Source organism: Condylura cristata, unplaced genomic scaffold (assembly GCF_000260355.1).
Source record: "Condylura cristata isolate star-nosed mole 26May11 unplaced genomic scaffold, ConCri1.0 scaffold00022, whole genome shotgun sequence".
NCBI lineage: Eukaryota > Metazoa > Chordata > Mammalia > Eulipotyphla > Talpidae > Condylura > Condylura cristata.
In genome coordinates, this window is record NW_004567123.1 from 28,911,592 (window position 1) to 28,934,513 (window position 22,922).

Below are 22,922 nucleotides of genomic sequence, written 5' to 3' on the forward strand. Positions count from 1 at the left end.
GTCTCGCGGTCCAGCCCCTTGCCCGTCACGATGGCGCCTGTGTCTGCATCGATGTCAAAGATCTGGTCCAGATCAGAGTCGCGGTCGATGGCGTAACTGCGGGAGGTAGGGCGGGGCTGATTGAAGGTGCCCAGGCGCCCGGTGAGCCTTTGTCCTGACCCCCCCCCACCCTAACAGGTACCACCTGCCAGCGAGACCCAGGGCCGAGAAACTTTCCACAGGAGTGAAAGGGATCTAGCTAGCACTGTGCCCTGCCGTGTGGCCCAGGCAACTCCGGGTCTCTGAGCCTCGGTTTTCTCTGCTGGGAGCCTGGGGAGGAGACTGATAATTTGCAAGGGTTGGAAGTAGGCGAAGTGCTTGGAACAGAGCTAGCATTCTCTGGCTATTTAATTCTTACCTTTCTATAACGGGCGACCCTAGAACTGGGCTTGAGAAAAGAAGGTACATTTTGCCTGCATGGAGCAGAAGGTGTCAAGGCCGGGCAGCGGGAATCGCGAGGGTGAGAGCACTCAGAGAGGCCAAACGCTGCACAATGGCTGGACCTGTAGGTGTGGAGTTAGGGGCCTGGGCTCGGAGCGCGGGGCCCAGGATTTGGAGTTTAGCATATTCTGGAGGGGCAAGAGGGCTTTTGAGCAGCAGGGAGAGGCTCGGTTTTGGAGGCTGGCGGCTGGGCAGGCCGGCCGAGGCCCAGCTGGGCAAATGTCTTGCCGAAGAGATCTGGGGGGAGGGCAGCGGCCCCTCCCTGTCTGCGCAGCACGAGCGAGCTAATCTGCGGCTTTTCAGTTGCCTCGTGAAAAAGCCCTTTGTTCCGCCTTCTTCCCAGGCCTTTGTGCAGCGGTTTCAGGCCTGAAAGGCCCGTGTCCAACACATGTCTCCGGCGGCTGCGGCCCAGAGAGGCCCCGCCAGCTCCGGCCGCAGCTTCCCGGTGCTGATAACGTGGGTGGGGGTTGGGGGGTGCAGCCAGGCTGGGGCCACGGAGGCCTTGAACACCAAGCAAGGGCGCATTGTACCACAAGACAAAGGCGCTCGCTGGCTTGCTTGCTCGGTGGAGCAGGGCTCCAGCCAGCAGACCCCTCCAGGCAGGAGGAAAGCCCCCCCCTCCACCCAGGGAGGCAGGGCGCCCGAAACATGCCCTGTTGGGGCCCAGGATGCTGAGAGGACCCTTCGGGGGGCCTCAGTCGCATTGGCAAACCTCCCTGGGCTCAGTTTCCTCACCCGCCGAAGGGGGATAATGACACGGAGGGGATGGAGAGCCTGAGAGCTGTCAGAGCCGGCCTGGAATCCTGCTACACGGCGCATCTACCTAGCGGCCTTGGACAAGTCCCCGTGGCCTTTGTCTGCCTGCCTGGCAAAGGAGGTGGTTGATTCGGTTCTGATGCTGGTGTGGGCCAGTGGAGGTGGTGTGCAGGGCTGGAGGGGCAAGAGGACTTTTGAGCAGCAGGGAGAGGCTCGGTTTTGGAGGTGGCGGCTGGGCAGGTGACAGCCCTTGTTATCACGTTTACTGACGTGGTGGAGATGAAGGTGTGTGGCACACTGCCAAAGGCGTGCACACGAGTGTACTGGGCATTTTAGCCAACCCCCCAAGTCCCCAGTTTAATGCTCCTTCCTGCCTTCAAGCTGCTAAGCCCACATCCTTTTGGTCCCTGACCAGCCTGGTCCTCCTGGTGCTCCTGACCTAGGTGAAAGGTGATCATTCCTCTCCCTAGCACGGCACTGAGCAGTTTGCAGAGTGACTTTCCTCCGGCTCGCCCCTCACGCCTATACACCGGGACACTGAGCACCTCTGTGCCACGCCTGGGCATAAGGAGAACGACAGGTCCCTGCCTGACATCCTGGAGCAGATGTGACCCCCGTTTCACAGACGAAGACACTGAGGTTCAGGGGGCCTAGGCAGAGGCCCGCCAAGGGTGGCTGCACCGGCCGCATAAGGCCGAAATGACGAGGCTGAACGGCGCCGGGGTGGGCGTGAAGTCCAGCTGGTGTTCTGTTTGCCAAGCCACGCACCCCAGACCAGGGGCTGTCTGCTCAAAGGGAGGCCTGTTTCCTGTTTGCACAAAGGGTTGCGCAGGGAAGGTCACGGAACTGGAATTTGTATCTAGATTGGAGACTCGATACCCGCAGATTTTCTAGCTGTTGAATCACCCAAAGCTGCACGGCAGGAGACCAGCCCCCCTTATCTCCAGCATGGCCCTGAGGGGACCTAAAGGAGTGGGCTAGTTGGAAGGAGCCAAGGAGACCTCCTCCTGACTTTACAGGGGGGTGACAGAGCGCTGACGCAGCCTGGGACTCCTTGTATGAAGCTTGTACGAAGTGCAGAACCCCTTCTTTCTTCTCCTGCCCTCTCTCTTCCGATCTCTCGATCTCTCGCCTTGCTTCTCCTTCCTCCCCCCAGACTGTCTCTTTTGTTCCCTCCAGGGGGAAAGGCAAGAGGGCTGGCATCTAAGTGGAGGCAGCTGTTCCCAAGGCCGAGGGGTGGGGGGCTGCGGGGACCCGCCATTAGCCAGCTAAAGACTTAGGGCTGCAGGTCAGTGTAGCTGGCTGGTCCCAGGTGGTTTTGTTCCAGATCAGGGAGCCAGCGAGTGGGTGGGGGAGAGGCTGGGGGGAGGGCAAGGAGCTTGTCCTGGTAAACATGGGGGCTGGGGAGAGGCTCGCGTGCCTCACGTGTAGGGACACGAGTTGTGTGTCTGTGTGGTGGGTGGAAAGTCTGGCTTGAGTGTGTGTGTGTGTGAGAGAGAGAGACTGTGTTGTTGCTGGAGGCAAAGCCCTGGGTCTGGATTCAAGTCCATGTTCACCGCAGACAAGTCACTTTCATTTTTGAGCCTTAATTTTCAGCACAGTGGAGAAAATCATCTACTTTGCAAGTTGTTGGGAGGATTAAATGTCTAGCTGGAGGATAAGGTGCCTGACTGAGTTCTAGGAAAATGATTCCATGACTGAGAACTATTGTTATGCTCATTATTATTCAGAAATGTCTGGCAAGGGTGACCGAGGGGGCTCCCCAACACAGTGTGTGGTCTGTGTGCCTGGGGGTGGGACGCACCACGCACGAGACAGGTGTGGACGGCAGAGCTCTGCCTGAGAAGGACACGAGGCAGCTGTGGGTCGAGAAGGTTCTACTCGGATCTCCCCCTGCTATGTCTCATTGGGCCAGCCCGAACCTGCAGGGCAGAAGGGGAACCAGAGCAGGGGGAGGGCACAGTGAGAGCAGTGGGCATGTTTCCGCTGGTGTGTGTGTGTGTGTGTGTGTGTGTGTGTGTGTGGAGGGGAGCGGGGGGCGCAGAGGGCCGGGGCTGGCGGTCACGAGTGTGGGTCTGGGGCCCATTTGCCTACACTTGGCCTAGCTGTGTGACCGTGCACAAGTCACCGAGTCTCTGCTCTTCGTTGTCCTCCTCTTAAAAATAGAAATAATAATAACAGCAACACCTACCTACAGGATGGCTGAGGCTCGACAGTGAGTACTCACTGGTCCAACGCTTAGGAGGTCACCACGCACCTGCCACGTGATATGCAGATTAGCTCTTATTTTTATTTGCCACGCAAGACTCTGCCAGACCCTGGTAAGAGTTTCACAAGCAAGTGCTTCTGAAACCCCCTTGGGTAACGTCATCACCGCCACTTCACCAATGAGGAAACTGAGCCTCAGCGAAGCCGGGTGTCTTGCCCTGGGCCAGCAGGGTTCGGTAGAGCCAGGTCTCTAGCCCACGTGTGTCCAGAGTCCCAAGTCCCAGCTCCCTCCGAAGGGCAGCCTGGCACGCCTGCTGGCTCCCCCCCTGCTGCCAGCTACACAAAACACTGTTGTTGCCAAGGTGAGGTGGGGGAAGCGGGGTGGGCACTGCGTGGTTTCTCCCCGTACTTCTGTGCTATAGAGCCCTCAGAGGCTCAAGAGCCCTGGGGCTGCAGGCGCGTGCATGCCCCAGGCCTCCTGAGGTGGAGTGCGAGGCTCGAGGCTCGGGGACGTGCACTGCAGCTGGCTGAGCCGTGCAGCCCCCGACCGGGGTCCGAGTGGGCTGCCCCCACAGAGGAATTCCTCTGCTCACTCCACCCTGCCTGCAAACCTTTCTCCCTTTCGGGCACCCGGTTAAAGTCCACACTCGGTACCTGGGAAACTGTATGTAGTTAGTCTTGCAGGGTGCGGGGGAGCCTGATCTTCCCAGCCCCTCTGACAGGAAACTGTATGTAGTTAGTCTTGCAGGCACAGAAAAGTGGTGATGTCCATTTTCTGCAGGCCTATTGTGTGGCAGGCGCTTCATCCTCCCCCTGATCCTGGGAGCACGGAGCATGGGGTCCAGTACACACTAGACATTCCGTGCCTGGTTTTTTGAATAAATAAATGAGACAGGTCCTCGCACGGTGCCTGCTTTGGGAAACCTGAGGCTTGGAGGCGATAGAGTGATTTTCTCACAATTCTGCTACTGAGCTGGCATCCAAGCCCAGCTCTTCTCGGACTCCCCAGCCCTGGTGCTCTCTGCTGCAGCCCCTTGTGTTGGGAGGAAATGAAGTGCCCCTCTCTGGCCCAGCGTCGTGATGTCCACAGGAGTCATGACAGACTGGGGCTGGCAGGACATTGGCTCTGGCTCAGCTGGTACATGGCCAGTCGACTGCAAGACGGTATAACCCAGAGATGGGCCCGTCTGAGCACTCACCCTCCTCCCTCTAAAGCCTTCCATGGCTCCCTGCTGCCAGAGGAGGAAGTCTTACCCCTTCTAGCTCCTCCCCAAACATCCCTCTAGCCTGATCTTCCCAGCCCCTCTGACACGAGCTCATCTGGCTGTTCTCTCAGGTCCTGAACTTAACCTCCAGGCTCCAGGGCTGAGTCTGTTAGCTGGTGTGAGCTCCCTTGCCCCCAGCTCTGGGGCACCCTCAACCCGCCCCAAACTCATCTTTGACTTTCTTGGAGCAGCCAGGGGTGGGGGGGCGGGCTGGTGCTTGCTCCCTTCCTGATGTTCCTCCTCAGAGCTCCTTAGTCCTGAAGCCCCTGACTCAACCCAGGCCCACGGACTTAGCTCTCTCATTAGATTACCTCTCAGGAGGGGCCAGCCTTCCCTAGGCCCAGAGGGGACTCATCTCTTGCTTCCCAGATAGGGGAGGGTATGGCCCAAGATCTAGAATAGAATAGCACTAATGACAAAGAGGGAAGGAAGCAGTGATGAACTCGGGGAGCCGGACTCCAGAACAGTCATGGGCTGCACCCCATTCCTGGCCCTTTCAAGCTGAGTGATGTTGAGAAAGTCACTTCTCTCTGACCCTCAGTTTCTTCATTGAACACTTGGGGGGGGGGTGTTGGGGAGGGGGAAATGCCACAACAGCAAGCCCCCTCTACTCTCTCCCGGACAGGGACTCCAGTTCGGTACCTCTCATGCTGCACCCCCCAACATTCCCCCCTCGCTTCCTCTCTGCTGCTCTCTGAAATTCCCTCCCTACCTCTGCACTGGGCTGGCTCTCTCTTATCATCTGATCTCAGCTCATTTGTCAACTCCTTGACCACTCAATCCTCAGCAGCCCCTCAATTCTTATCCCATTACTCATTACTGGCTTTATTTTCTTCCCAGCTCTTATCAGCAACGATCTCATTTAACCATTTGCGATTGGGGCTAACACATGTCTAACCACTTGTTGACTGTGTCCTCCCTGAAGGCAAAGCCCTGGCAGGGCCTACTCTGACCTCTGTCCCCACGCCTGGGACAGTGCTGGGCATCGCTCAATGCACAGCTGTTCAGCCAGGGCAGGACGTGACCCCTGGAACTCAGGTGGGCAGCTCAGGTGCCAGTGAGGACCCCTCTTCTGTATCCTACAGTCCCTCGCTGGCCTCCCATTTCCATCTTTGCCCCCTATAGACTGATGCTGTGCCCAGCTCTGCCCTTGGCTGAGTGATCTCCGGTGTCCCCAGCCCTGGCTCAGGGCCGGGCAGGAGGAGGAGTTGGGTAAATGTTTGTGGTGCTAAATTGGACCTGTCTCAAGCGCTCACAGCCTCCACATCTGAGGAGCCCCAGGGAAGGGGCCAGCAAAGGAGATGAAAGAAGGTGAGACGCAGGTTTCAAAGTTGGCCCTTTCAGTGCAGATAAAAGCAGGAGGGATGAGCCCAAGGAGGGAAGAGGGAGAGACTGAGAGGGGGTGTGGAGCGTGATTGGAGAGGAGGGGAGCAGCAGACAGAACGACCTGGGAGGTCAGGACTGGGCTCCCACTCCTTCTCCCAATCCCCTGAGGGGGGTGGGGGGAGACACAGAGCTGCCTTCCTTCCCTGGGCCACAATTTCCTGCAAACAGGGGCTAACAGCCTCTTGGGAGGGGCCCAGGCCTAAGCCCCAGGCTGAGGGGCTGCTGAAAGGCTGTTTCCGCAGCAGCGGGGTGGAAGGTGGTGGGGAGTTCGAGGCAGGGCTGGGTGGCCTGGGGTGGAAGGTGGTGGGGAGTTCGAGGCAGGGCTGGGTGGCCTGGCAGCAAGGGCCGAGGCAGCCCAGACTCTGAGCTCCCCAGCCTGCCCTCGAGGCCCGGCAGCCTTCGTTTGGCTCTGGTCTCCCTCAGTCCCCGTGGCCACTGCAATCTGCTCTTCTCCAGTACAGGCCACCGCTGCTGTCAAGGCCTGCACAAGCGGCTCCCAGCCACACTGCTCTTCCCTTCGTATTAATACCTGCCCAGACCCAGGCACCCAGCTCCATGCCATTCTTGTCTCCCCTAGGAAGTCTTTCCAGACACGCCCCCCACCCCCCCAGGTTACCTGCCATCTGGTACCCAGGGGCATTTAAGCAAGGTGACACCTCTGTGTCCTCACCCAGCACGGCCAGCGCAGGATGTACACTGCTCAACTTGGACAACTGTTCCCGCACACAGCCATGAGCGTGCTGCCCATCTGGAAGTGGTCAGCAGCGCGCTGGGCGCACAGGGGCGAAGGCCCCGGGACTAGGGACAGGAGTGATGTTTGGAAGGAGGCAGCGACCTCCGCCTCCTCCATCCGCTGCCCACCGCCCACCGCCCACCAGTGGTCACTGCTCCCAGCCCGACCTCCTCTGGCTCTGTTTCTGCTCCACCTGTCCTTCCCTTCTCTTCTAACTGACCTTCCAGCCTGACCAGTCAGGGACTCCCCAGCCTGTGCAGCCCCCCAACCCTCCAGGGACACTGACAGCGAGCCCCTCCCGCCCCTCCTCCCTGCCCGCTGGGTTTGCTTCTCTTTCTTTCCTTTTCTGACTTTCTCTCCAAGTCTCCTCCCTCTGTTTCTACATTCTACATTGTAGGGCTATTTAAATCACTCCTCTTCCCGCGCCTCTCCATTCTCTCCATCTCTTCCTCGCTTTTTTTATTTTTTGGTCTCTTCCCACATCTCTGAGATTCTTTCTCTGCCTCTTTCCTAAGACTTTTTCTTAGAACGCTTCTTTCATCCACCACACATTCAATGAGTGTCTATTCAGCTCTGGGGTTTATATTTTAGTGTGAGAAAAAATAATCAGAAAAACAGATAGCATGTTAGACGTGGTGAAGATTGATGAGGCCAAAGTAAAGAGGGGAAAGGATGTTGGGGTGGGCTGGGGCGACAGTTTAAAGAGTGGTCAAGGGGGACTTGCTGAGATGGTGACTCCTGATCGAAGATCTGGAGGGAGAGGGAGGACAAACCACGGCATGTTACGGCGAGAACATTCTAGGCAGAAGGATCAGCAGGTGCAAAGGCATATTGGTGGGCCCAAAGCAGGGCAGAGTGAGGTGATTCTGAGAGGGAGTGTGAGGGGCTGAACTGCAGGAGGTGTGAGTTGCTGGGAGGGTCTTGGTTTGAGTCTGGGCCAGCCGGGCACCTTGGGGGGTGGGTGGGCGGGGAGACCTAGAGGCCTGGAGCACAGCTTTACCATCCATTTGGGCAGGCGCTACCTGGCTCTTTCCCAACCCCAGATTAATCAGGGGAGGACAGAAGTAGGCAGACACAAGCAGACAAGGGCAATACTCAAGGCAAGAGAAACAGTGGTCTGGACCCCAGTAGCTGCAGGGGTGATGCAAGACGCAGATTCCCCAGCTTTTAAGAGATGCGGGATTTGCAGATGGAGTGGAGGGGGGGTGGAAGCCAGGAGGCAAGTCTGTTCCAGCACTTTCACACCTGAGCAACAGCAAGGCCGAGTTGTCCTTTTCTGTCTAGGAGATCCCAAGCGGGGAGGTGGCTGAAGGGAACGGTGGGTCCTCCGCGAATGGATGGACCGGCCCAGAGGGCCTGGGGGCCTCCTGCCTGCGTGGCTCATTCTACCTGTCTGCTTGGGCCTGCCCCTCGTCTCCCGGTGAGGGGGTTCCCCTCCCGCTTCCTCGGTCTCTCGCCCCTGCGTCCACCTCTCGCCCCTCCCCCGCACCGTCTTCTCCTTCCCTCCCGTCCCACCCTCCCCCTCTGCCCGCAGTCTGTCCGCGGGGCGACGGCGGGAGAGCAGGCAGCAGGCGTCGGCCCCGGGCGGGGGTCTCACCGGACGGGCCGGTTGGCGGCGTCGGGGTCCCGCGCCGTCACCACGCCGACCAGGGAGCCCACCTGCGCGTCTTCCTGCACCTCCAGGAGGCCGGAGGGCGGCCGGAACTCGGGGGGCTCATCCACGTCGGTCACGGCCACGCGCACGATCGCCTGGTCGCGGAATGTGCCCAGGTCAGCGAAGCGGGGGTCCACGAACTTGTTGAGCGCCTCCAAAATCACGGTGTGCACCGGCTGGGACTCGAAGTCCAGGCGCTGGAGGGAAGGAGGGAAGGAGCCCAGGGTTGGTTAGTGGGCTGGGGTCAAATTCCAAGGCAGGGGGGTGGGCCCAGAGGGGCAGCGTGGCTCAAGGTCAGTTTGACCCTGGTGCTCCAGGGCAGCACACAGACCCTGGCCAGCGTCTCTGGTCACAGCTACAGAAAGGGAGCCCTGGCCCTGAGGGCCTGGCTAGGGACACACAGCCAGCCAGCGGGTGCTACTGACACCCCCACTTCCCACTCCTAGGGCTGTGTTCGGGCACATCCCAGGAACATATTAATTTGCAAGGCACTTACCCGGTGCCGGTCTTTATGTGTCAATTCATCTAATTTCCGACAGCCCTCTGAGGCTTGACGACATCATTTTACACAAGAGGAAAGTGAGGCCCAGAAGGTCTACACCTAGCCCAGGCCCACCTGACTGTTGGTCTCTAGCAGCAGCCAGGCTGCAGAGCTCCCGAATCCTGGCCGCTCCCCCAGGAACAGGCCCTGGCTCTGCAGCAGACTGGCTGTGTGTCTGTGGGCAATCTGTTTAGACTTTCTGGGCTCAGCTGGAAGGTTAAATGAGACATTTTCTGGTACAAAGGCGCTGGCAGCTGACGTGAGCTGAGCCCAGGAAGCCAGGCAGTCGTAGAGCACCCCTAAGAGATCTGACTAAATCCATTTTGAGCTTTGCTTCTCGCAGGGAGTGCTCACGGACAGCCCTCTGATGAGTGAGCTTCATGGCTGTGTGCTGGCCGGGCCTTCTCCAGACAACGCTTGGCACAAAGAGAAGTGGGCACCCCAGTCCGGTGGCAGGGGCAGGCGCTAGCTGAGGTGCAAGTGTAACCTTCCTAGAGACCAGTCCTGTGTGTCGGACCCTCCCCATCACCCCACCTTCTCCAGCAACAGCGCTGGCCACCTCCTCCTCTCTCTTGTTGGGGCCCAGCTTGGGGCTGACCCTGCCTCTGCCACGCTGGGCCTCTCTGCCGGGCGTCTCTGAGTTCTAATCCCCTCTGGGGAAAGGACTCATGGGGTGGTGAGGACAGATGGCTCAGGAGACTAAAAACCAACCAGTGCTTAAAAGGGTGGATTCTCTAGTGGCGCAACGGGTTAGGACGCAGCACTGTAAGCTGGCCGCAGCCGCTTCAGCGTGAGTTCGATCCCCACCCGGGAGGTGACCCACATGGCACGGCAGACCTCTCCTGTCTTGCTTGCTGCTCCCCTCAGCAATTTACTTTGTTGATCTGCCCATTCTGCTCCCCACTCTATCTCTGGTGAATCCTCTCACCGCCCCTGCACCTCTGGTACTGGCTTGTACCCCAGTACAAGTACATACAGTTCAGTATGCATAAATACATAAATCTTTAAAAAAAACTTAAAAAAAAAAAGGAAATGATGAGTACAAAGGGCCTACTATGAACTGAAACACATTGTGTTTGCACAGATTCAAATCTGGTGTATCCTGACTTTGACAGCTAGCTGTGTGACCTTGGACACGTCACTTAACCTCTCTGTGCCACAGTTTTCTCATCTGCAAAATGGGAATGATATGATCAGCTTTCCCCCGTTGCTTCGGGGCCTCAGGAGCACCCTAGTCCCTGGAGTAGAGTGGAAGTGAAGGGTACTTGGCTGCTCTGAGGCCCCCCTGGCCCCACTACCTCCCCTTCTCCCTCAGTCTGCTCTTCCCACCCCTCCAGGGGCAGCCGCACCTTCTGCACTACGATGATGGCCTCTTGCGTGTCACTGTCTGTGGTCACCTTGAACACATGGCCGCCACTGCCGCTCTCCTCCTTGAGGTGGTAAGTCATGTCCGTGTTCTCACCCACGTCTGAGTCTTCGGCCTTCACTCTTCCGACGGCGGTGCCGATAGGGGCCGACTCCTGAATGCTGAACTGGTACATCTCTGTAGGGGATAGGGCTGTGAGCTTCTACCAGCCCTAGAGGAAGCAGGAGGGGCGCCCAGGTGGACTCCAGGGAGCTCCCAGCATGACCAGGAAGGGAGCCAGGAGAGGCGCATTCTCTGAAAATTCGAGAGGCCGTACAAAGAGGAGGGTCCAAATTGTGACCCTGAGTTCGTTTGTTGATGGATTTTAAAAGTGCCGGCAGTTCTGGGAGCCTCAGCTGCTCCACCTGTCCAGGAGAGGAGCAAAGGAACACAGCGATCAAGGCTGAGGTCCTGGAGCCCATCCCGGCTGCGGAGCCCTGAGCCTCGGTGTCCTCCGCTGTAGCATGGGCACAGTGACAGTGCCTGCGTGCAGTGTGGCACGCATCCCCACTAGGTGGACAGTTGCAGAGCGCTGGGGACACTGCCTACCTAGCCCATGGTAAATGGACCAAATCAATAAATAGAACAATTGCATTAAAATGGTGGGGCTGCGTGCTGGCTTTTCTGTTGCTGTGGATGTTAATCACATTGATTCCTTCATGTCCACGTATTTATCGAGCCCCTGTAATGTCCCAGATGCTGTTCTAGGTGCTGGGGTTATAATAACAAGCAGAACAGACCCAAATTGCAGCTCACACAATGCTTTCCTCTTAATGGAAAGAGAAAGACACTACGCAGTCACATTTTCAAACAGGCAGAGTGTCAAACGGTGCTGGGTAATTTGGTGGAAAAATCATGCCGGTAATGGGAAGAGGAGTGCGTGGGGGACCTTACACAGGGTGACCGGAGAGGGCCAGCTGAGAAGGAGACATTTTTGCAAATGTCTGAGGAAGGTGAGGGAGTGAGCCAAGCAGCTATTTGGAAAGAGCTCGCCGGACAGAGGGAGGAGCAGGTGCAAAGGCCCGGAGGTGAGTGGAAAGCTTGGCATGTTTGGAGAACGGCAAGATGGCCACAGTGGCTGGAGGGAGAAGCATCGGGAAACCAGAAGGATGAGATCAGATGGGACAAAAACAGTGTCCTGTTGTCCCAGAGCCAAGGTCAAGGTGACTTGCTAAAGAATAGGCCAGCAGGGGCTATGGAGATGAGATTGTGTGTCTTGGGGGTACCCAAGGTCTGGAAACGCGTGTGTGAAGTGACTGCCTGATTCCTTCCCACACAGCAGCCAGGGGCGGATTCAAAATTACAGGCTCCCCGGCTTTAACATCTTCCATAGCGTCCCCCTGCCCTCGGGATGGAGTTATACAAGTTGTATAAGACGCTTGCTGCCTGGCCCCGGTGACTCCTGAGGCCTAATCCCCAGACCCGTCTCTGCCTCTAGCTTCAGCCTCCGTGAAGTTCTGTGATTTCTCTGTCTCACTTTCAGGCATTCTGCAGTCCCTAGTCCTTCTCTTTATTCTGCACTCTGCCTTTGTGTCCTCAATTCCCATTCTTGCTTTGCTCTCGATAACATTATCTCCTCCAGGGAAGTGTCCAGGCCTCAGGCTCTGCTCCTGTGTACCCAGGGCCCCTAAGCTTAGCCCACTGTAAAGATTACTGCGTTTCCCTATTGTTTTCTAGTTATTCTCTGCACCCTCACCATCCCTCCTTCCTTCCTCTTCCCCTGCCTCCTGGATAATATTCATATCTTTTTCATCAGCATGCTCAGTGCCTGGCAGAACATCAAACTGTCACTGAAATGAAATGTGGGAGTGATCAGTGAGCATATGAATGAAGAGCAGAATGTTACATTCACCAAGTTTACACAAATGAAGGAGTCTGACAATACCAAGTGTTGGCAAGGATATGGTACCCACACACCTTTCTTCATTGGAAAACCAGCTTAGCCTGAGTTAGTACTATGTTGAAGGTGAATACAGCAGGCCCTCAAAAAAAATCATTTCATTCAATGTCATTTTGTTAAAATGAGAAACAAAAAGCATCTCAGTTGTCACCAAATATGTTATTTGAGGACCTGTTTTTGCTTAAAGATATGGTTTCCAAGAACCTATGGATGTGATAAGTGAGGCCTTACTGCATATTCTACTCTGTATTCTATATCTCTGTATAATATCTCTATATATACACTCTGTGTATATATCTGTGTATATATATACACTGTGTATACATATGTGTGTGTGTGTATATAGATATATATACAGAGGTATATATATATATATATACAGAGGTATATACACACACAGACACATACACATACTCTGTATACATACATACACACATACATGTATACACACATATACATACTCTGTATATGTATATACCTCCACATATATATGTATATATACACACACTCTCTGTATATATACCTCTGTATATATACACTCAAGAAGTATGTGCAGAGGGGCACAGGAGATGAGATGTGCCATGATCTTCCAAATATCCCCAAATGCCCACCAACAGAGGATAAACCACAGAGTATTATATAGCAGTGAAAATGAATAAATTATAACTGTAAGGCACAACATATAATTTCATAAACATAATTTTGAGAAAAATAAAACCCAAGACACAAATAACCTGAATTCTCTGATCCTACTAAAAGAAGGTGAAATTAAACTGCAATGTTAGGTGACACATCCGTAGGTGAACCGATTCTAAAGAAAGACAATGACGTGATGATCACAAAAGCATGTGGATGGTGGTCACCTCTAGAGGGGGGCACTGAGGGGAGAAGTAACACTTGGGGAGGGCATGCGGGTGCTTCTGGGGCCCTGGGTGGATGTCTGCTTTATACTACTTGTTGAACTGGACATTTATATTTATACCCTTCTGTTTGGGTGCTATATGTCACAATAAAGAAATATTAAAGATAAATAAAGGAATAGAGAATGAATGATAAGCAAGATACCCCCCCCCAACAGGCCCCTTCCTGGGGATCCTGGCCCTTTCTTCTCTGCTCTGCCCCAGCCCTTGAAGCTCAGAGAGGGCAGAGGGCCTGGCACCAATGGGCAGAAGACGGGTGGCCCCCACCCTCCACCTGCTGCTTTGAAGCTTTGCCATCAGTGGGTGGGGTTGGGCTGGCAGAGTGCGTGGCTGCTGCCGTCTGTGCCAGGCTCCATGGTGACGTGGACCTGCTGGGCTCTGCCCACCCCCTGTGCGGCTGGGCCGATGCTGAGCCCTCAGCTCAGGGATTGGATCCCTTATCTCCTGGGGGTCAGTCCCCTGTGGCGGGGCCTAATGTGAGAGCACCAGACCTCGAGTAATGACTCGCCCGATAGGAATCAGCCCAGCTCCCTGCGGCATTTCGTCTCTGCCAGCCTCCTCCGCTTCCCTGGTGCCGCTCCAGGTCTGAGGCTGGAACAGAGAGGCTGGGGGCTGGCGGGCAGGTGGGGGGCATGGACTAAAGCGCCCCTACCCCCTGCAGAGTCAGGAGAGGCAGAGTGGGGAGCGAGTGAATTCAGTGGCACCGATTCCTGCCCTCCAGGCTCAGAGGAAGAGAGACAGACCTGTCAAGCCGACCTCAGCCTTTGAATGCACAATTACGGTGCCCTCCCTGCTGGCCTGTGGCCTTGCCTCTCCCTCCCTCCCCTTTGCAAGCATGGGCCGGGCGGATCACCTGCAATAGGCAGGTGAGGGTGTATGCAGGGACCGTGAGGGGCCTGGGGGGGGGGACAGCGCGCTCGGAGAGCACAGGGGGCAAGCTGAGGGTGCGAAGGCAACCGTACTATCGGGTGTGCGCAAAGTCACACCATGGTGGGGCTTCCTCAGGGCATGTGGGTGCTTCTGGGGCCCTGGTGGTACGCACACGCAGTCATGTGACAAGCATGACGGGGCACTGGCAGGAGGTGAGCAGCTTGCATGGACAGACAGACAAGACAGGTGGGAGCCCCTTTGTTTGTGGAACGCTGACCCGGAAGCCTGGGGTCCCTAGCGGCTTGGGAGGGTGAACAGCACACACACAGCCCTGGCCGCCCCTCCCCGCACACGGAAGCCCAGTGGGAGGGGTGCTGTGCTGGAGGGCAGCGGCTAGCGACAGACACACAGGTGCGGCCCCTCCCTCGGGCAATGCGGAGCCTCACTCACTCTGCGGGAAGCGGGGCGGGTTGTCGTTGACATCGGTGACCACGATGGTGACGGTGGTGGAGCCCGAGAGGCCGCCCAGCTGACCCGCCATGTCTGTGGCCTGGATCACCACCTCGTAGCGCTCCTGGCTCTCGCGGTCAAGGTCGGGCACAGCAGTCCGGATCACGCCTGTGGGGGAGGGAGGGTGAGGCCAGGGATGCCCGCTGCCGGCTGATACGGAGACCCCTCCCCAGCAGAGGTCAGAAGGGGAGCAGCTGACTAGGCCCACACTGTGGGCCCAAGGGTTCAGCAGCACCCCACACTCAGCCATATAGATGTGCCCCCACAACTCACACACACACAGAGTACACGCTCGCACACCTTTACCGGCACACTGCCTCACCCACCTTCAGCACACTCTTGTGCACACACACTGGGCACATCACGGATGCACACACAGCGGGAGCCGATTCACACTTGCGAGGCTCGAGCAACCGAGTGCACTAGTGACCGAACAGAGGCCCGGGGACTGGATTTGGCTACTGTGAGACCCCTGGGTGACCCGGGCACGCTCCGGGCCTCTGTCTCTCCATGAGAGGGTGAGCCCAGTGCCCAGGGGCTCGTCTCTGACGCAGCAGCAGCCCGCTGTGGGGTGCGGGCTGGCAGTAGGTGAGTGGTCAGCCCATATGGTGGATACTGGCCACTCAGCCTGTACGCCCTTCCTCTGGCATCACACTCACCTGTCCACACACACTCGCCACCTGCTCTTGTACGCCTGCTCGTGTACGCAGACTCCTGTGGGGGCTCAAACACACGCACACTCAGAACCGCGACCACACACTGATCCTCGCATCCCCCTCTCTGACGAGGTCCCCCTTAAGCTCCCAGTCTGGCCTGAGATTCTCTGTCCAGGCATCAGCTAATTGCTGACCAGACAGTCTTTCTAGCTGTTAATGGAAGCGGGGGGAGGGTAGCAGGAATGGGGGTGGCTGCAAGATTAACTCTGCTGAGGGAAGGCTGCTTCTTGTCTCCCTGCCAGTGGGCCACGGGGCTGGAGGGGAGTCGATGAGGCATCCCGAGCTCCACCCCCACCCACTCCAACCTGCTGAGGACAGGTGGTGACAGGTGGTGCCCAGGGCCTGAGCGCCAGGTGGAGTCATGCACCAGCAGTCCCATGATGCGCCCCATAAAATCCAATCTCCGACTCCTGATGTCCCCAAATAGCCCCCAGACTCCAATAAAGGCTTGGAGGCGAGTGTGGTGTGCGTGCACCTGTGTGCATGTGTCATGGGGGAGCTGGGGTACCCTGCCCAGGAGGTGGGCCTGCTTTTGAGGGGCCACATGGTGGAGGGAATATGGGACCAAGGATCCCACAGACCCCTATCAGCAGCTTCTGCAGCTCCCCCATAAGCTTCCTCACTCTTCCTCTGCCAGAACTCATCTCCACAGGGAAAAGGGATCTTAGAGCAGGGGAACCTGGGACCCAGACCTGCCATATTTTGGCCCCATGATCTTGAGCAAATCCTGTCACCGCTCTGTAAACCAAGACAACTACGACACCTCCCTGAAGGACAGCATCGCTCGACCTCGGCACCATGGACATCTGAATAAGAAAATTCTGCCCACCAGGCCAGGAGCAGCACCCTCTCCCTGCCACCCCCAGTTTCAAAAATGTCTCCAGACATTGTGAAATGGCCCCTGGAGGCCAAGTCGGTCCACTTGCGGGGGGCTACGTGTTGGGCATGTCACGTGACATTGGGTGCTCCCGGGCTGGGGAGGCTGTGCTGGGGGCACGCGCATCCATGAGCGTGTGCAGCCTACACACGACCCCCCACGCTGAGCGGGGCGTGGAGAGGGGTCTGGCTGAGTTCACCTGGGGTCGAGAAGCCAGGCTCGACCCCTTGCTGTCCCTGCTGCTCCCAGTTGCACGCGCACACTGACCTTGCCCCCGTGGGCACTGCTCATGAAGTCCGCACAGTGTGTGGTCACATGCCACCTCTGGCAGCAAGGAGGTGGGTACCCAGAGACCATGCTGTCTCTGAACCCTGCCCCTGTCTTACCCAGTGACAGGTTGCTATGGTGACAGGTCCCAATGAGCCCTGCGTCTTGGTGTGCACGCCCAGGGGTCATCCCCTTCCTTCACACAGGCTTGGCCTTGTTAGTTCTTATCATTACTGTCATATGCATGGACTTGTTTTGGCCGATGGAAAATCAGCAAGTGTGACAAAAAGCAGAAGCTTGCCCGGCTCTGGTGTGCTGGGACCTGTCCTCCCCGAACCCCGAGACAGCGGTGCTGTGAAGAAGCGCGGAATGCCGGGCCGCCCAGCAGAGGCTGGGCCACACCAGCTGTCCCAGCTGAGTCAGCCCCAACGCCCTGCCAGCTTGACTGCTGTCCTGTGAGTGACCCCAGCAAAAGAGCAGCCCATCCCGCCCACAGATGTGTGACAAAGTCGTTTAAAGCCACAGTGCTTGGGGGCCGCTGTTTAGAGAGCGAGAGCCAGTGGACAGGGAAACAGCGCCCCAGCCCTTTCCTTCGCTGGGCTCACTCAGGCCGTGGCATTTAACGGGAGGGTCCCGGCTGGAAGGTCCATGTGGGCCTCAGGCATACAGTGGGCAGTTGAACCTGGCTGTGGCCAGAGCTCCTCTCAGCCTCCAGCGAGCTGGGCTGGCTCCCTGATTGGGAGCCTTGGGGCCTTATTCCAGGAGAGAGGAGAGAAACCTGCAGGCCTAAGCTGGGGTCACTTCTGCGCATCCCATTGAGCACAGCACGTGGCCAGGCCCTCCGACATTCAGGGGCGATCTCAGCTCCTGGAGGAGGCGTGGCAGTCACCGAAAGAGGCCAGGGATGGGAGGTGTGGTCTGTCCACTTTGCTTTCCGCTCTGCCCCCCCCCCTTCACTGTACCCCAATGCTGGGAGAAGCATCCTGGAGACTGGTGCAGTCCGGGCCGGGGGGCTTGTGGTAGGGAACTTCCATCAATGAAGTTGTTCTTAAAACCTTCTCGCTCTGCACATTCATTCACTCATTTGATCTAGATCCTTACTGAAGGCCTGCTCTGTGCTGGGGTTAGAATCAGATAGAAGGGTCGTATGAGAGGGAGGGGCTTTCAAGTAGAAAGATACGCACTCAAGTTCTCTTTCCACCATTTCTATGCTACCTGACCGTGGGCAAGTTCTTAAGTCTCTGTGAGCCTCAGTCTCATTCTCTAAAATGGGGGTGCCCACTGGTACGGCTGTCGGAGCTTCTGGCAACAGGTCTCACAGTTTGCAGACGCTGCACTGATGCGCCTCAGGTACTCCATAAGTAATTTCCACAGGGGCTCTGGGCTTGTTCATCATCTTATCTCTAGGTTCTGGCACATAGTAAGTGGTCAAGAAACATCCTGACAGCCGGAATCTCCCTCTCACAGCCTGGGGGTAGCCGTTGACTTGTTTTGGCATCTCTGTTGGAACAAAAGCCCCATGAGGGCAGAAGCCAGGTCTAGCTCAGTCTTGACTCTGGCACTTTGCATTTCGAACATGCTCATCAAAGGGCAGTTGCATTTCCTCCCAGGAAAACCGACACCTCTGACCTGGTTGAGAATCATCAGCCGATATCGACGACATCGTGAGAGCTCGCTTTCAGAGAGCGCTCTGTGGTGTGGGCTTTGTGGGAACCTGTCCTCCGACCCCAGGCCTGTCTCCCCCGTCCCCCCCCAGTTCTAGCTGTCGTCCCCACCTCCCCCGCTGTCCTCTCCAAATGCTGCAGAAGGGGCCCTGGAGCCCGAGTGACGCCTCATTAGCCTGCAAATGCCATCCCTGTCGCCCCTGGGGGGGGGGGCTTGCTGGCAGGCCTGGCCTTTAAAACACACAAGTTAATTCCTCCTCTGGCACCGGGCCTCATGGCGCCCCGCCTCCTCCCTTCCCTCACACCTTCCTCTCAGGCCCGTTCCGGCTCTGCTCCCTGCTATCTGCACAGCGAGAACAGACTGTACCTCGCAGCTGCTAAATATAGACCCGCATCAGCGGAATATTCCTGGCTGGGGAGAAGGAGCTGGGGCTGGCGGTGGCACCATGGTGGCTCTGCAGTGGGGCTGAGGCGGGGTGCCCGGGGGGGGGGGGGGGATTCTGGTCCTTCTTGGGAAATGGCATTCCAGGCACTCTCAGACTTTGGATGTTGAGGGATCCTAGAGCAAGGACCCCAAGTGCACCTGCCGAGCCTGGTACCCACTGTCTGGTTCATGGGGGCCGGCACCTGCCAGTTCACAGCCCCACTGTCACGCTGCTCTCCACCCTGTGTGGTGAGGGGTGCTCTGATCCTTAGTGGGAGTCTGGTCCTTAGTCTCCGTGCCCTGCCACCCGCCCTTCCCTTCTCTCTGAGCGCTAGCTCCCCTCTCTTCTTGAACGCTGAACAATGCTCAGGGTCTCCTCCGCCGCAGACCGGAAGGATGAAGGCGTCATCATCATCCCTTCGGTTTCCATGTATGTGCCAGCATGACTGTTCCCCAGGCCTGCGTGTTCTCTCCTAGACACACGGACGCTCACCCCTCACTTCACGCAGGCCCAAGGTCACCTCTCCAGAGAGTCCTGCCCTGATTTCTTCATCTGAGTCTATCTCCTTCCCGATCCAGCTGTATGTTTCTCCCTCGCATGCACTGCTGTTTGGCATCATGGCGGGTGCTGATAGGGCCTATCTTCTGTCTTCCTTACCAGAATGAAAGTTCCATGAGGGCTGGGTCTTGGACTTGCCTTCTGCTGCCTACATCCGAGCCAGGCACACAGTAGGCATCAATGAAGAGCTGCTGAATGACTAAGTGAGCTCTCCCATTGAACCCTCACGGCCACCACGGAGGTGGGTATTAGTATCCCTCTGGTGCCCCCAGGAAACCAAAGCTTAAAGACCCCTGGCCATCCTCAGAGCCCCAGGCCCATATCTCAAAACACCTGCTAGATGTTCTAGGTGTCTCTCCTCTTCTTTCACCTTAAATCCAGTGAGATTAAAATGGAATTGTTTAGCTCTGCATTAGACCCCAGACCATCCGTTCATTGCTCTGCTCCCAGATAGTTTCTTACTTCATAGTCCTCCTGTTTCTACAGGTGGGGCCCCCTTCTCAGCTCAGGTCCCCCACCTAGGCGCCCCAGATTCCTGCCCCAATAGCGTCCTGTCCATTCATCCCCGGGTTTGCCCTTTGCAGGGTCTCCTGCCACCTCTCACTGTCTCTCCTTAGCATCGCCACGAAGCCTCGCTACCAACCCGACTTCATCTGGGCGGCTAATTGGATGAACCGGGCTAAGGAATCTGGATGGGTGCCAAGATAGGGTGCAGCTTTGGTCTTTGTCCTTTAGGGCTCTCTGCTGGGTACCCCAGTTTCCCGAGCCTCCCCGAATTCACTTCTTGCCTCTGAGCCACGCTTTTCAGCAGTAGCCCGAGGGATCTTGTTAAAATGAAAACCTGAGCATATCACTTCCCTGCTTAAAAGTCATCAATGAACCCACGAGGTGGGTGAGGAGGAGGGGAAAGGCTCTCGGTAGGAGACTCCGGAGTGTAATCTGGTACATTTCGGCATTATCTATCCAGATTCCCCATGCACGTGCTCTTTGACCCAGCTTTTCCGCTTCTCAAAAATTATCCTTCAGTTATACCCACAAAAGCACAAATGACATGTGTATGAGGCTATTCACGGTAGCATTGTTTGTTGCAGCCAAACACTGGAAGCAGTGTTAGTGTCCATCACTGGGGGACCGGAGAGGCAGATTTTAGTGTATCCCTAACAGCTGTTAAATAAAAGGAGGAGGAAGCTCTTTATGTGCTGATACGGAATCATCTACAGATGTATTGGTAAGTGAGTACAGCATGCTTAGAGCTGCCATTCAAGCAGGGAAATAAAACAAATACATGTACCTATTTTCCTGTACATACACAGAATAGCTCGGGAGAGACACACAAGAAAATTACATTGGTTGCCTGGGGGACTCAGACTGGGGGACCAGGGGCCTGGACAGGGTGAAGAATTTCCATTAAACATCCATTTTTGGACTTTCTGAATTTTGAACCTTAAAAGGTACACTCTATTAAAATGAACTTAATATTTTTCAAGTGAATGAGTCCAAGAGTTCATGGATTACCTACACCAAGAGGCTGCCTTTGGACTCGCAGTTACTGGGGATGGGAGTGACAAGCACTCTCTCCTGCTTTCTTCTTTCTTTAATGTTTGAGTATTTTCTAAAATATATTACTTTTGCAAGGAGGCAAAATAATGAAGATATTTTGTGGGAGAGAATGCAATAACTGTGTTCCTAGACCAGCATCCTCAACCCCTCCCCCGAATAAAAACAAAACAAACACACAAATGAAAACCCCAACCCAAATCCATCTCCCCTGCCCCCGCCTTGACCTTCGAATAAAATCCCGATTTACACTAGGTTCAGTCCTGCAGTGGGTCACCTCTGAGCACTCTGGCTCCCCCAAGTCCCCAGTTGCTTACAATTCCCCTCACGCCTCAGGCTGTTCTCTCCTCCCCGTTTTTGCAGGCACCAAGCCCTCTCCCTGGAATGCCCTTCTCTGAATCTCGGTCAGCCCAACACCTTTTAGAGATCTGATGCTTCTCCTCTAAGAACCTCGCGTCCCATCTGTGTGTCTGGATGCCCGTGGCTGCCCCCAGAAAACAGCCAGCCCCACGTGATGTTGGAGGAACATCTGTGTTGGCGTTTCCCTCTGGCCTTCACTCCTGCCCTTCCTCGGGGGACAGCCCTGAGATGCGCGCATCACCCTTGCAATCAGTCACTCCCAGCTGTGCAGCCTCCAGCCAGTCACTTCACCTCTCTGGGCCTCAGGCTCCTTTGCCCTGAAAACCCACTCAGAAGCTTAACCAGATCAGAGAGAAGGGGGGGTTGCAAGTCGGGGCGCTGTTCCGTTGCTGGCTGGCCTGGGAAGGGCAGGCGCCAAGGAGCCATCTTCTTTAATGGTCCCTGTCTTTCCATCAGATCTTTAACAACTGCCATTTGAACTGGGCTCTCCCGACTGCTCCAAAGTGCCCTTCACCAGCCGACCTGCAAACACTTATAACAGACCCCTGAGGCCTACGGACCGCCTATCTCAGTTCAGCTCCAAGGGCAAGGAGCCACTTCTTCGGCTTGCAAGTTCTTTCAGAGAACCCACCGTGGCCTCAGCCTTCCTCCTGGGGGTCTCTCACCCCATTCTTTTCTCTCCCTCAGTCCTCCCTTCTTCTGGCCTGGCTGCCCATTCTCTCCATGACCCTGGGGTTTCCTGGAGCTGGCAATGGGCTCCCACCCCAGGGCTGTTTGGTTAGAAAGCAGAGAGAGGATGTGGACATTGCAGTCTGTGACCAGGCCCTGAGGTGGTGCCCCTAGGCCCTCCTCCCGGGTCACTCCCTGGGTCCCATCTCTCCATCCCTGCGGCCTCTCACCTGTCTTGGGGTCCACGGTGAAGTGGTGCTCACCATCCAGCACGCTGTACACCAGCCGAGCGCTGCTGCCGTACGTGGGGTCGTCAGCATCCGAGGCCAGCACCTGCATCACGGATGTGCCTGGGCCCGGGGGACCAAGCGGGACAGGGTCAGAGGCTGCGCGTCTCCCAGGCCCACAGAGTCCCCGCCAGACTCCTGGCCCAGTGCCTGGGCCGTGGTGCCAGATGGCCAAGCAACGGGGACTGGATTCAAACTTCCCTTGGGTGGGCCCCTGCTGCAGGCCTCTGGACCTGCTTCCTTTTCAGCAAAGTGGGAGATAAACCTGGTCTGTGCAGGACGCCGAAGGAATGCATTTAAATTCCCAGGGCAGATGGGACTCGAGCAGTCCCTCCGTGGGGGTGAGCGGTGTCTTCCGCAGGCAAGGTCACACTGCGTGAGAGCCAGGCCTGGAACCACGTCCGTGGCTTCCAAAGCAGAGTCTTGCCACCCCTCCTACGACTGCCCCCTTTCCTCACTATGGCAGGAACGATGGGGACAGCCTCGGACAACCAAGAGTACTGGACGCGCAGAGGCCAGTGAGCATTAGCGCCAGGCAGGGGAACGGCAGCACCGGCTTCCCTGGGCGACGTGGCTGTCTTGCACCCAGATGCCCTCCTTGCCCTCCCCCAGGTCCCCAGACAGTCCCGCCCCAGACACATCTGCGCTTTCCACATGCACTGCACGTTCGCTTCTGGGGAGAGTATAAATTGGATAAAAGTCCATCAAACAGTGGCAATTAAGTTATTGATTTTCGACGCTGCCTCATTAAACCGGGAGCTTCTCCCGGTCTGTCCCAGAGATGGCTCTAATTTGACATCATGTTCAATTTGACCAAAGCACGGTTTGGGACGTGAAGCTGGACAGCATGGGGTTGAAGCTCGGGTTGGGGGAAGGGTGAATGGAGGGGACGGTAAGGCCCTCTGGTCCTGGGG

The 22,922-nt window shown here is 56.7% G+C and overlaps 1 protein-coding gene across 1 annotated transcript in view; it reads right to left on the reverse strand.

Annotated features, from left to right (window-relative positions):
• CDH22 (cadherin 22, type 2) overlaps positions 1-22,922 on the reverse strand; it is a 52,158-nt gene that overhangs the window by 19,236 nt on the left and 10,000 nt on the right. The window contains exons 2-6 of the mRNA XM_004687040.2: positions 21,952-22,071; positions 14,569-14,736; positions 10,373-10,566; positions 8,426-8,679; positions 1-96 (exon numbers count right to left, since the gene is read on the reverse strand). Coding sequence (XP_004687097.1) covers positions 1-96; positions 8,426-8,679; positions 10,373-10,566; positions 14,569-14,736; positions 21,952-22,071 — 832 coding nt within the window. The remainder of the gene's footprint in view (positions 97-8,425; positions 8,680-10,372; positions 10,567-14,568; positions 14,737-21,951; positions 22,072-22,922) is intronic.